The sequence below is a fragment of the Erythrolamprus reginae genome, chromosome 5 (genome assembly GCF_031021105.1).
Source record: "Erythrolamprus reginae isolate rEryReg1 chromosome 5, rEryReg1.hap1, whole genome shotgun sequence".
In the NCBI taxonomy this organism is placed as follows: domain Eukaryota; kingdom Metazoa; phylum Chordata; class Lepidosauria; order Squamata; family Dipsadidae; genus Erythrolamprus; species Erythrolamprus reginae.
In genome coordinates, this window is record NC_091954.1 from 84,685,565 (window position 1) to 84,699,020 (window position 13,456).

General features: G+C 44.2%; 1 protein-coding gene across 3 annotated transcripts in view; it reads right to left on the reverse strand.

The window, feature by feature from the left end:
- Positions 1 to 13,456, reverse strand: part of TRIP12 (thyroid hormone receptor interactor 12) — a 106,241-nt gene that overhangs the window by 58,901 nt on the left and 33,884 nt on the right. For all 3 annotated transcript variants that reach the window (XM_070753336.1, XM_070753338.1, XM_070753337.1), the window contains exons 4-6: positions 10,720 to 11,528; positions 6,462 to 6,567; positions 4,632 to 4,768 (exon numbers count right to left, since the gene is read on the reverse strand). In XM_070753336.1, the coding sequence (XP_070609437.1) occupies positions 4,632 to 4,768; positions 6,462 to 6,567; positions 10,720 to 11,528 (1,052 nt within the window). The remainder of the gene's footprint in view (positions 1 to 4,631; positions 4,769 to 6,461; positions 6,568 to 10,719; positions 11,529 to 13,456) is intronic.

Below are 13,456 nucleotides of genomic sequence, written 5' to 3' on the forward strand. Positions count from 1 at the left end.
CAGGAGAGCCAATCCTCTTGTACATTGAGGACTCCTGATATGTGGTCGGCCTTTAACGACTGAAGATGCCTCTCTGCCCAGAGACCCAACTTCAGGGCTTCTCTCATCAGGGCCTTGGACCTGGTGCCCCCTTGTCTGCAAATATGACTCTTTGTAGCTATATTGTCCATTAGAATCAGAACATGTTGATTGATGATGTGCAGTTTGAATTGTTGATAGGTCTGGAAGTCTCCTCTGCTGACCATGTGCCTTGGGCTATCAGGCCCTGGGCATGGGCTCCCCAGCCCGATAAGTTGGCATCCATGGTGATGATGAATAGATCTGGACACCTGATGGGAGATCCTTTGTCCAGAGCGGGGGAGGTCCACCACATAAGGGATCTTAAAACTGTGGATGGGACGGTTATGAGGCGTGTCAAGTTGCTGTTCCCTGATCTCTGGAACGGTAACAGAAGCCATTGGAGATCCCTGGCGTGAAGACGCCTAGGGGATAATGCCTATGCAGAATACCATCTTTCCCAGTAGAGAAGACAGGTTAACGATGGAAGTCCTTCTCTGAGATCGTATTTGGGAAATGAGCTCCTTAATACTGACTTTTCTCTCAGTAGAGAGAAAAACCTGAGAGAAATTCAAGTTTATGATGGCCCCCAGGTGTTGAATAGAAGTAAATGGATGGAGTTGACTTTTTTTGAGATTAATGGAAAAACCATGATCCTGTAGGATTGACATGGTAATGTTGAGGTCTGAGCAGATGTCCTCTTTAGAGGCCCCATGAATTAATATGTCATCCAAATAGCATAAAATATGAATGGGCGTGGCTCGGATGTGAGCCGCCAGGGCTCCTAGGATCTTAGTAAAGACTCGAGGAGCCGAGGAGAGCCCAAAGTGCTTGCGCTGGAAGGCGAAGCGTAGAAATTTCCTGTGACCTTTGGCAATGGGAATATTGAGATAGGCTTTCGTGAGATCCAAGGAGACCATAAGGTCCCCAGGATGGATAGCGGCTAGGATGGATGACAAAGAATGCATCTTAAATTTCCTATATTTAATAAACTGGTTCAAATTTTTAAGGTCCAAGATGGCTCTCCATCCTCCAGATGTCTTAGGGACCATGAAGAGGAGGGAGTAGAAGTCCAGACCTCTTTGAGAAAAAGAAACAGATTGGATAGCCGTGATAGACAACAGGTGTTGAATAGCTTCCTCCATTCAGAGACAAGATGGGGAAGACCTGGGGGATGGGCAAGAAATGAAACGTTTAGGAGGTATGGAAATAAACTCCAATTGAAGATCCCATTCCACAGTAGCAATAACCCAGGGGTCGTTAGAGGAATGGCACCATCTGGAGGAGAACGAAGCCAGGCGCCCCCCTATGGGAGTGGAATGAAGCTCACCATCTGGGCTTTCTGGAAGCTCTGGTTGAGGAGGATCCTCTTTGGTAACGGGATCCTCTACCCCTGGGGTTTCTGCCAGCTTGGGAACGAAAACGAGGGGAATATTGAGCTGAGTTTCTCTGGAAGGCGAACCCTTGATCCTGTTGACGATTGGGACGTCAAAAAGGTTGAGTTTTGATGGCCTTGTTGGTGGGCCCTAAAACTTTCTTTTTGTCAGCGGTTTCAGTGAGAAGAGGATCCAGGAGGTCGCCAAATAGGAGATCACACTTCAAAGGACCCATGGCCAGCTGCCATTTTTGCCTCACTCCCGCCTGCCAAGGGCACAGCCATAGAAGCCTTCTGGCCGTCGTTGAGGCTGCTAGTGACCTGGCTGCAAATCTTGATGATTGCAGGGTAGCATCAGCTACAAATTGGGCTGCTGCAAAAACTTTATTGAAATCCTGTTGGCCTCGTAGATCATCAGGGGGGATGTGCTGCTGGAGCTGTTGAAGCCATAAAAGCATAGCTCTAGAAAAGAAAGATGCTGCTGTTGCACTCTTGATAGCCCAGGTATCCGCGAAGAAACATCTTTTGAGCATTTGAGCATAGGCGTTTGTCTTCGGGTTTTAAAACCTCCTCTGCTTCACCAGGCATAGCAGCCACAAAGTGTAGTCTTAACCGGTTCATCAGGTTTAGGGCAGACAAGAAGATCTTCATAAAATGGGGAAAGCTTATATAATTTCTTGTCTTTGGTTGTGGGATTGAAGCCAAAGGCTGGGTGGTCCCACTGCTTGAGCAGAGCATCTTTAAACAATTTGGGCATTGGAATGGCCTCTTTGTCTTCCTGTTCCTCCATGAAGTATGGTAGATTTTCTTCAGGAGGATCTGTGGAAGAAGCAGACTGTTTATCTTGCCCGGCTAAGCCTGTAGAAACTTGCTTTAAATAGAAGAGATTTGAAGAGTTGAAAAGGAAAAATCGCAGCCAGAGTTGAAATCTTGATTTGAGATTCCTCATCTTCTGACAGGCAATGAAAAGGATCATCTTTATCCTCTACGTCCACGTCAACGTTCTCATCCTGAGAAGAATCCGGATCCTCATTAATTGGAAGTCTGCAGGATGAAAGAGAACTCACGGGCCTAGGGGCGCGTGGAAGGGGACGAGAGTGAGAAGGCACATTGATGGCCAAGAGCTTGGCATCAATGGCTTTAGATAAGGCAGAAAACATGGATTGAAACTCTGGAGGCAGATTAGAAATGGTTGCAGGTAAAGATGGAGATTTCCTATAGGCCTGGGATGGGGTCTGGCTTGGAGGGATCTTCCATAATGCCTGGCTCCTCTGGACCTAAGCCCCATAAGTTAGGTTGGGATCTGTTTAGGTTTGGCTCATCCAGAGAGAGCACAAGGACCCCAGAGGGAGGCAGGTTGGAAGCCTCTGGGGGGGCATTGCTAATGTGTACTTTGGCCTGCACCTTTAAGCGTTTAGCTGATTTTTCATGGATTCTCTGCAATGCTTGGTCCCTTTTCTTCTCAGCCCTGGTGGGTCTAGCCATAGTAGGGGCTCCCGAGGAAGAGGAGGAAGAGGCCTGGAGGATATTATCAATTTCATCACCAGTAGACCTAACCTCTCTAAGACCTTTAGATGTGCCTCTTTTGGGAAACAAAGTCATGGCCTGAATAAATTACAGGGACAAGACTTGAGCCAAAATCTGATGGGAGAAGCTTCTAGGGCAACGTTCCCAAGAGGAAGGGGCCCCTACTCCTAGGCCCAGGAGCGTCTGCAACTCACAGTCAATCTGGACGGTACCAGAGTTCATGCCAGGGAATGCAGAACGGCAGGCCTCGCTAACCTTAATCAAAGTAAACCAAGGCACACTGGTTTGGAGGCCCAGCCAGGGAGAAAAGGCCTGAGGGACTCAAAGCTTACTCCAGGGCCAAGTGGCGGACATACTGGTGCCAGACGGGATGCGCGTGGGCAATCCGCAAGGGCCGACAATTACTGGGCGCTGAGGGCCTTCGCGGCAAAGTAAACCGCTCTGAGATTTTAAAAACAGAGGGAAGTCTAAAGTCCGGGGAACAATCAAGGGAAGCTCACTAACAGTCCCACACCGCAGGAGGAAAAAGAGCCCTTTTTTCCCTTTTAAAATCAATCCTTAGCTTGCCGGTAAACCTCCTGGCCAAGTAGATTTACTTGTAAATGCAATCCGGCAGCAGCGCGAGCAGGGCGTTTTGGAAAAAAATGCAATAGCCGCACCGCGGCTTCTCCCTCGGCACCAAGCCCAGTAAGGCTGGCGCGCAACCAAGGCAAGCTCTAGTAAAAGACAGAATTAAATTTTACTTATCTGAATAGAAAGAAGACGAAGAGAAGGTGTTTTGCGAGAGGAGTGAGCCACCACATGTCCTGCTGGATCGCAGGACCGAGCGAATTCTGGGGAAGGAGCAGATCCAGCAGGCTTTTTAAAGACTAGGCTCGGTCCTCAACGGATTGGACAGCGAGCAACCCACGTGACTGCTGGACCCGCTCTCTCAGTACGGAGAACTTGAAAACTTTAGGATCTGAGCTCCATTTCTGCACCCTGCTGTGGGAGTTCAGTTCCTTTCAGCTGGCAACTCCCCCAAAGACAAGAGGGAGTCCTCTCAGCAGGTAGCAGCAGCTTGCCAAGCACCCAGATTGCAATCACATGACTGCAGGGGTGGTAATGCCACATTTTGCAATGGCCAGCAATGTTCCGTACAGCACTCTTTCCATAGCCATTATAGTTCCAGATTGTCATTAAATGAACAGTCATAAGTTAAGGATAGCTGTAATTCAATTTTTAAAAAAATGCCTATATGCTTAACTTACTTTATTAAGAATTATAAAGTGTTCAAATCCTTGAGGACACTAGGAAATTTACAGCAGAAAGAGACAAATAATAATAATAAAATCACAGTAAAAAATAAAAGACAGATTCCTTTAATAATTAGATGGGATAGAAGTTTATTGAAATAATATCTACATAACCTGGTTATAAAATATAAGCAATATGTCGATTTCTGTTTTTCTGGAGGGAAACTGTTCCACAGAAGACCTTCTTTAGAGAATGCCTCTCATCTTGTACTCAACCCACAAACTTTACAGGGAGAAACTACAGCAGGATTTCTCTAACACGTGGCTAGTAAAATCAATTCCAGCACAGTATTTCCTGATAAACCCAGCACTGCATTAGAAGAAAGCACTATATATTGAAAGTAACCTAGAACTTATAGGTATTCTGTTTTCCTTACCTGCAGCTCCTTGTGGAGCCTCATCAGCTCGTGCAGCTGAAGAATTAACACCATCCTGATTGTTATCAGGATCAGCCATTTTCTCCTGTCGGCGAGCCTCAGCTGCTCCTCTTTTGCCCAGGCCAGAGCCTCGCCGACTAAAAAACAGGTACAATCAGAAACCTTCTAGATTATGTTTTTAGTTTACAATGGGTTCAAATTTAACCCTCTATGCTTTATAGTGGTACTTTTTCACTATATGTTCAAAAATACTTTAAAAAGCAACTTCAACTATATATGCTGCTCCAAAAAATAAAGGGAACACTCAAATTACACATCCTAGATCTGAATGAATGAAATATTTTCATTGAATACTTTGTTCTGTACAAAGTTGAATGTACACAACCGCATGTGAAATTGATTATCAATCAGTGTTGCTTCCTAAGTGGACAGTTTGATTTACTTGGCATTATATTGTGTTGTTTAAGTATTCCTTTATTTTTTTTTGAGTAGTGCATAAGAAATATAACTTCGATACTTCCACATTTTGACTTAGCTGGCTCTAACAACCTAGTTCACAGAAAAGTACCACCATGTTAATGTCCATCTATTTTCAAAATCCATATAGCAAATTAAAGACTTCCTGCAGAAATATAGATACATTTTTTTTTAAAAAAACAAAACCTCCCACTGAAGTAGAAGATAGGGAGTCAACAAATATTTCAAATGCCATTCCAAAAATCTTGAATCTTCTGTTAAATTATTGATTTATTTAAAACATTTATATAGCTGCTCTGGGCAGCTTCCAATCAAAGCAATTGATTATTTCACCTGCAAATCAACGCTACACGTAGTCTTCAAGCTATGACAGCATCTGGGACCAGAACATTTGTTGCTAAGTGATGCGGTAATAAAGCATGATGTCACTTACGCTTAGTGACAGTAATTCACATAGCTATCATATCCCCAGGATGGCACAAATCTTTAAGTGGGAAGAGACAGGAGTCCCAGGCTAGGTGCGTAAAAGGATGCATGAGTGCTGCTGGGATGTGTGCAACTGTTACAGGCGGGAACTAGAGCTCAGGAATATACAGGTGCCATTATGGTGGGGTAAATGCCACAGACAGATGCCAGAGTGCAAATGCATTAGGAGAGAGTGCAGGCCTGCCAGTGGAAGCCATAGACACTACAAACTCCAGGCACACTGGCAGGCCAGTAGGGGGTGGGTCAGTGGATGCTATGGATCATAGGTGGGCCAGTGGGAGCAGGCGTACATAAGTTTGTGGGAGGGGGGATGCTACAGATATTGTACTCTGCAGCAGGTGTTCTTGGGAGAAAAAGTAGCAGAAGCAACTTACAGGAGGAACTTGCAACCTATTCTGCCAGCAACCTCCTTGAATTTACATGTAGTAATCCTCTTTTAATTGAAATCTGACAACCACAGTTTTTGGGTTAAATGTAATGGGGAGCAATAGTTTAAGATGTGCTATATCTCAGAGTGTTTTAAAATGAGCATGATGGAACAGAAAGAGGATGGCAAAAATGTGGAATAGGTTCACATTTACATCAAATGACAAAGAAAGTTACTTGAACTGGATATAGTTATCATATTTAAAATAAGCAAAATATTAGTGTGAACTTGCTAATTTAGTACAATTCTGAGAACAGACTGCTTATTTCACACTGTGTTTTATATGTTATATTATTTCTCAAATGATTACATTTGTCAAATTAAACATACTATCAGGCACACAACTGTCCACTATGTTCATTCAAATTTTTAATACGCTTCTCTCAAATGCAATTTATTCAACTATTTTAAAGTGTTAGTAATTTTATATCATTTTATACCTGGTACTAGCACAGGAGCCCGTGGTCTTTTGCCGTGTGCTCCGCCTCAAACTGGGGAGCTCAGCAGGTGGTGATTCACTGCGCTTTTTTGTAGATTTTCTCAAGCCTAAACAAATAGAAGATGGATAATAAGGACAGCTTATATTTCTTCACAAGTTTCCCAATATGAAATATTCCCTTTCATTTTGCTCCTCCTTCTTTTTACTTATGCCACCATGAAAAAGTACTTCTACAAAGATAATTTAAGAAAAATAAAAATATAATAAGGTTATAATAAGGTTAAAATGTATTTTATAAATACAGTAATACCTCATGATACGAACTTAATTGGTGCAAGGAGGAGGTTCGTAAGACGAAAGGTTCGTAAGACGAAACATTGTTTCCCATAGGAAACAATGTAAAGTCAATTAATCCGTGCAACCAAAAAACCCCCCGCAAAAAAACGGCTTTCGGCGACTGCTGGGAAGCCGCGCGGCTGTTTTAAAAGGTGACAGCTGGCCTGGTGCTGGCAAGCCCCCCAGGCCGGCTGCGACCTTTTAAAACACCCGTGCCGCTTCTCAGCTGTCTCCCGAAGCCGAACGCGGAAGTTCGGCTTTAGCGTTCGGCTTCAGGAGACAGCTGCGAAGCGGCGCGGGTGTTTTAAAAGGTCGCAGCCGGCCTGGGGGGATTGCCAGCACCCCCCCGAACCGAACCCGGGGTTCAGCAAAATTTTGCCTCTTTTTACGAACTTTGTTCAAGTTACGAACCGGCGTTCGGGAGGCTTCTGGGAAGCCCCGCCGCCCGGCTGTCACCTTTTAAAACAGCCACGCGGCTTCCCAGCAGTCTCCGAACGCCGGTTCGTAACTCGAAAAAAGTTCGTAAGAAGAGGCAAAATTTTTCTGAACCCCGGGTTCGTATCACGAGTTGTTTGTAAGACGAGGGGTTCGTATCTTGAGGTACCACTGTAGACTATATATTATACTATTGCTGTATGCATTTATTTACATGCTATTAGAAAAGATTTTCAATATTCTCCACTGCAGAATAGATAGGTTGTTGACATTAGAAAGCAATTTCTTTTAACTAGCATGATACATCAAAACATTCGTATATGGATATATTTTTTGATATGAGAGATTATTTAGTGGTATACACTAAAGGTATTCTGTATAGCATTGCCAAATATATTCTGTATAGCATTGCTGAAATCTGAGAAAAACAAGGCCACAGAATTTTCTAGTATATTTTGAAGTATGTTTTTAAATTAGCAAATATGTGAAACTATTACTACTGTGCAGGTTTCCTTCCCCCACCACATCTTAATTCTATAAAAAACTTCAGTCAGCATTCATCAGTTTTTTACACAACTTTAGCACAACACTACCTTGCGGGCCCTACCTTGACCAGGAGGCACTCCGCACAGCCACTCACACCTTCATGCTTGTCTTGACTATTGAAATGTACTCTACATAGGGGTACCCTTAAAGAGTGTTTGGAGACTTCAGCTGGTGCAAGATGCAGTGGCACATGCAATAACGGGTATACCTACGCTCATGTTACTCCATCTTTACGCGAGCTGCATTGGTTGCCAGTCAGTCTCCGAACCCAATTCAAGGTGTTGGTTGTCACCTTTAAAGCTCTAAATGGCTCAGGTTCAGACTATTTACAGGACCGTCTCTGACCTCAAACCTCATTGCGGCCACAGTCTAAATCTCGGGAGATAACTGGTTCTAGAGAGCTGGGGCAACCAGAGAGAAGGCCCTCCCCCGCGGACCCGCCAGCCGACACTATTTAGTTGATGAGACCTAGAGAAGACCAACTCTGTGGGCCCTTACCAGTCACTGGAAGCTATATGGTAGAAGGTGGTCTGGAACATTATTTATGATGTACACTAAATACAATATATACGGTTTCAGACACCAAGAGTTATAAATATGAATCACTGTATCGTGAATTTTACTCAACAAATTATTTTTAAAACATTAGACATCACCAACATGTATCCAAACGTATGGTAGTATATAGACTGCACTACAGCAATAAAATCAGAGGGTTTTTTTAATTTCACAATTGTCTTCCTTAAACTAAATATTTACTGCAAAATAAAGTACAGTGAACCCTCGAGTTTCGCGTCCTCAAGGATCGCGAAAGGGCTATTTCGCTAGTTTTCAACCCGGAAGTAAACTCCACCATCTGCGCATGCGTGCCCTTCCACGCATGCGTAGTTGGTGGAGTTTCCCCGCCGGGCAGAGGCTTCCCTGGGTCTTCCCCCTCTTGCCCCGGTAAGACCCCAGTGGCGGTGGGCTGGAGCGCGAGCTTGGGGCAGCCTAGCTCCGCTTCCCAGCTGGGAAGCGGAGCCGGCAACAGCGTGGGCGGGCGGGCGGCGCGCGCGAGCTTGGGGCAGCCTAGCTCCGCTTCCCAGCTGGGAAGCGGAGCCGGCAACAGCGTGGGCGGGCGGGCGGCGCGCGCGAGCTTGGGGCAGCCTAGCTCCGCTTCCCAGCTGGGAAGCGGAGCCGGCAACAGCGTGGGCGGGCGGGCGGCGCGCGCGAGCTTGGGGCAGCCTAGCTCCGCTTCCCAGCTGGGAAGCGGAGCCGGCAACAGCGTGGGCGGGCGGGCGGCGCGCGCGAGCTTGGGGCAGCCTAGCTTCGCTTCCCAGCTGGGAAGCGGAGCCGGCAACGCGCGCGCGCTTGGGGAAACCCCAGATCCGCTCCCCAGCTGGGGAGCAGCCCCAGCAACGCGCGCGCGCTTGGGGCAGCCTAGCTTCGCTTCCCAGCTGGGAAGCGGAGCTGGCAACGCGCGCGCGCTTGGGGAAACCCCAGATCCGCTCCCCAGCTGGGGAGCAGCCCCAGCAACGCGCGCGCGCTTGGGGCAGCCTAGCTTCGCTTCCCAGCTGGGAAGCGGAGCCGGCAACGCGCGCGCGCTTGGGGAAACCCCAGATCCGCTCCCCAGCTGGGAAGCGGCCCCAGCAACTCGCGCGCGCTTGGGGAAACCCCAGATCCGCTCCCCAGCTGGGGAGCGGCCCCAGCAACGCGCGCGCGCTCCCCAGCAACGTGCTGCGGCGGTGGAAGTAAAAACACCATCTGCACATGCGCAGATGGTGTTTTTACTTCCGCACCGCTACTTCGCGAAAAATCGATCATCGCTTGGGGTCCTGGAACGGAACCCTCGCGATGATCGAGGGTTCACTGTATTGTTTTCTTGTAGCATATGTTAAATATGTATATTTATAAATTATATGAATTGCAAAGTTAGAAATTTACTGGAAAAACAATATATGTTAATTGATAATTGATAATTTCATTACCAGAGACTCAACGGAATCCATATTCTAATCCGAATTCATATTTAGATAATATCAGCTTTTCTACATTTGGTAATCCTTGTACAAGTTGATACCATTCCCTCTCTCTTTGCCACACAGGATTATGAATAAATAATTCCTAATCTTGTTTGGAAAATACAATTTAAGAAATAAGAAAAATGGACTCATTTAACATGCTAGTAAACAAGATAATTTGAAATTTAGGCAAAATATATAAAAAATTAAAGGGCATTTCCAAGTCCAGTGATGGCGAACCTTTTTTATCCTCGGGTGTTGAAAGAGCACTATCATGTGTGCACAAGTGCCCACATCTATAATTCAATGCATTGAGAGGGAGGAAACAGCTTCCCCCACCCCCCGGAGACCCTTTGGAGGCCAGAAATTGCCTGTTTCCCCAACTTCTGGTGGGCCCAGTAGGCAGTATTTAGCCCTCCCCAGGCTCCAAAAGCTTCCCTGGAGCCAGGGGAAGGTAAAAACGTCCTCCCCCATCCCCCCCAGAGGCTCTGTGGAAGCCAAAACCGCCCTCCCAGAGCTTCTGTGCAAGCCAAAATTCAACTGGCCGGTACACTCATGCACATTGGAGCTGAGCTAGGGCAACGGCTCGTATGCCAGCAGATATGGCTCCATTTGCTACCTGTGGCACCATGTCATAGGTTTGCCACCACTGCCCTAGTCCATTATAAGCACAGAAACTAAAAGTGCAAAGACATACACCATTGGAATAGAGATCAAGAGTAAGAACTGATGTCTCTGATGTCATTTCCAGCCTAGAGCCCCCAACAGCCCTTTCTTGAATTTACTAATTATCTGGTGATTATGTATGATAAATTATCTTTCATATAACTTATTGCAGATCTTACTAAATTATTACAATAGCTACATTACAACAACAATAATAAATTAATAAATTAATAATTTCCAAGACCTCATGAAATGAAAATATTTTCAATAACTTACTTGCTAGTTTAGCTTGCAATCCTGAAGGCCCAGGTTTGGATGCCTCTGGCTTAGAAGAACCCGGTAGAGAAAGTTTTGTTTTAGGCAAGCTAACCTTGGGGCTAAAACGAGCAGCCCAATCAAACTTTGAAGAGCCACCTATTTTATTTTGTTCTTTATCCCTGCTACTCCTCCGTGGGCTGGGGCTGGATGCAGATCTGGAGCGCCTGGCCTTGCTCTGGTCTTTTCCCTGTTTGACTCTAGCACCCTGAGAAACAGCAGAAGATGCAGAAGCAACAACGGAGGAGGAGGAAGATGTAGAGGCCGAAGAGGAGGAATCTGTGATGGTACTGCACCCAGCTTTGGCTGAGCTCACTGATTTTGAAGCCAGCTTGGTGGGTTTTGCTGGTCTCTCTTCACCGCCAGTTGATTCAGTTGCTGAACGACTCTTTACAACAGTTAAGGTTTCTGTCCTTTTCCGTTTCTGGCTTCTGGAGCTAACGGTAGCTCCACCCTTTCTGGTGTGAGCTTTACTGGTTGATGGCAATTGCGAAGACTTTGACTCTTGCTCTTGATGTAAATGTCTTTTCTTAGACTTAGTCTGAGATTTATTTCTTTCCAAGTCTGAAGAAGAATCAGCGTGCTGAAGTGCTTTGGTTTTTTTGGCAGGGCTAGGAGAATTTGTTGGGTCGTAATCTGGGCTAGCACTGCGTTTCACTCCTCGAGAACTGTCTCTTTTAGGCACTTGCCCAGATTTTTGTTGCTCTAAAGTACTGTCTGTGTCCAGAGCCTCTTGTTGTGGAATTATAATAGCAGATGAGCTACAGCCTCTGAGAAAATAAACATAAATTCAATATTACTACTCAGCAAAGAAAATATTTTTAAAACCTGCCGAAACCACCTGGCTATTTAATTTGTACTTTTCAAGGAAATGCGGCTGAACTGTTAGTACTTTACCCCATATAAGAACGAAGAAGAGCAAAGTTTGAGTCAAATCTTAACAATTAACTAAGTAGTTGTGCTGCAAAGGTTTATAGAGTCTCGTAATATAGATATGTATCATTCAAACATACTAAACAATTGATCCTGAAAACTCCCAAATCATGAATTATATTTAAATTATTTTTTCAAAGTTAATATTTAATATAATTGTGCAACTTTTTCAACTGAAAGTAATAGATCAGCTATAGTAAATGCATTATGTGAAGAAATAGAAGCTTATATGATTCTGGAATCAGTAACATGCCCATAGATAGTTTATTAAATAGTCAATAGGGGGTTTTTGCCCCACTTGGCTCGAAAAAAAAATAAAAAAGAAAAGAAAACTGGCACACTATAATAGGGCTACCTTCAGCTTCATATTTATTTTCAAAAAATTTCTAAACCAGGAGTGGGTTCTAACTTACCTTGCTGCTGGTTCACTTCTTCCCGCACTGCATGGGCATGCCTGATGTGCAGTGCTGAAAAATCCGAGGGGGGGGAGCCAAAAACAAGATGGTGACCATATGCACAGTGCCGGAAACTCGACTTCTGTGCATGCTCAGAAGAGAATTTAAAAAAAAAAGAAAAGATGGTGGTGCCTACAGATTGGCACCAATCTAATCAGTTCGATGACATCAAATTGTGACATCACCAGCGAGTCTCTTACCAGTTCGGGCGAACCAGTCCAAACTAGAAAGAACCCACCCCTGCTCTAAACATTGAAAATAAAATTAGTGGGCCCTGTGATTCAGTATTGGAAGAGATAACCTATTCTTTAGAAGTCAAACGTTGTGAGGGAAGATGTGGAATAGAAATAAATGTAATCTTGTTTTTTGATCAGATATCAGTATCACATTTATTTTATAATACCCCAAATATGCTTTTAATTTACATATATTCACTAGGCTAGAACATTGTTTCTCAAACACTGTTTCTCAACAATGCCAGAGCTGGGGAATTCTGGGAATTGATGTTTTATGCATCTTAAAGTTGCCAAGATTGAGAAACACTGGGCTAGAAAATTTAAAATGTCTATGTAGCAAATGAAGGAGAAAGTACAGCAACTTTGAATGAGGTTACAGGCAAGGCACAAACTACATCTTGCATTAGTTTCACTTGGGGGGGGGGCAGAACAACTTTAAATGCAAAAATAAACTACTTATATCATGTCTGCAGGCTGAATATCATTTCCTGCCAACTAGAGACAAACATATTCAATAATCAATATTCAATTCCACCCAAGAGCTGTTATTGCTATTGATCACTCCTGAAATAAAGAATTCCTATAGCTAGTTTGTTCCCAGAACTACCTTTATGAAAAATAGCAATCAATGAATTCTGATTTTCAACACAGTGAAGTTTCTTTGCTTGACATCTGATGTTCTTATATCAGGGCTTTGTAATGCTTCATTTGGAACTACATTTAGTTTCACAGTGAAAATTGCCAATACAGAACAAAATTAAAGATGCTAAAGCATTCAATGAAACAATCTAAATCCATATTATTTGGACAATTGAATTGTTATGCCACTAGATTAAGAGAACTCCATTAAATATCCTAAATGGGAAATTTAAAAAAATCAAAATACATTACCAGTAATTACCTATTCATTGTTTGAAGTGAATAAAACAGGTTATGATTCAGACAGCCCAGATAAATTCAGAAGGGCTTCATAAAACTTGAAAATGACTCAGAAAGAGTGCTCTTGACTTTACATGAGCACATCATTTTTCTATTATTAATTATGGCAAACTACTTCACAGGAGCACAAAGATA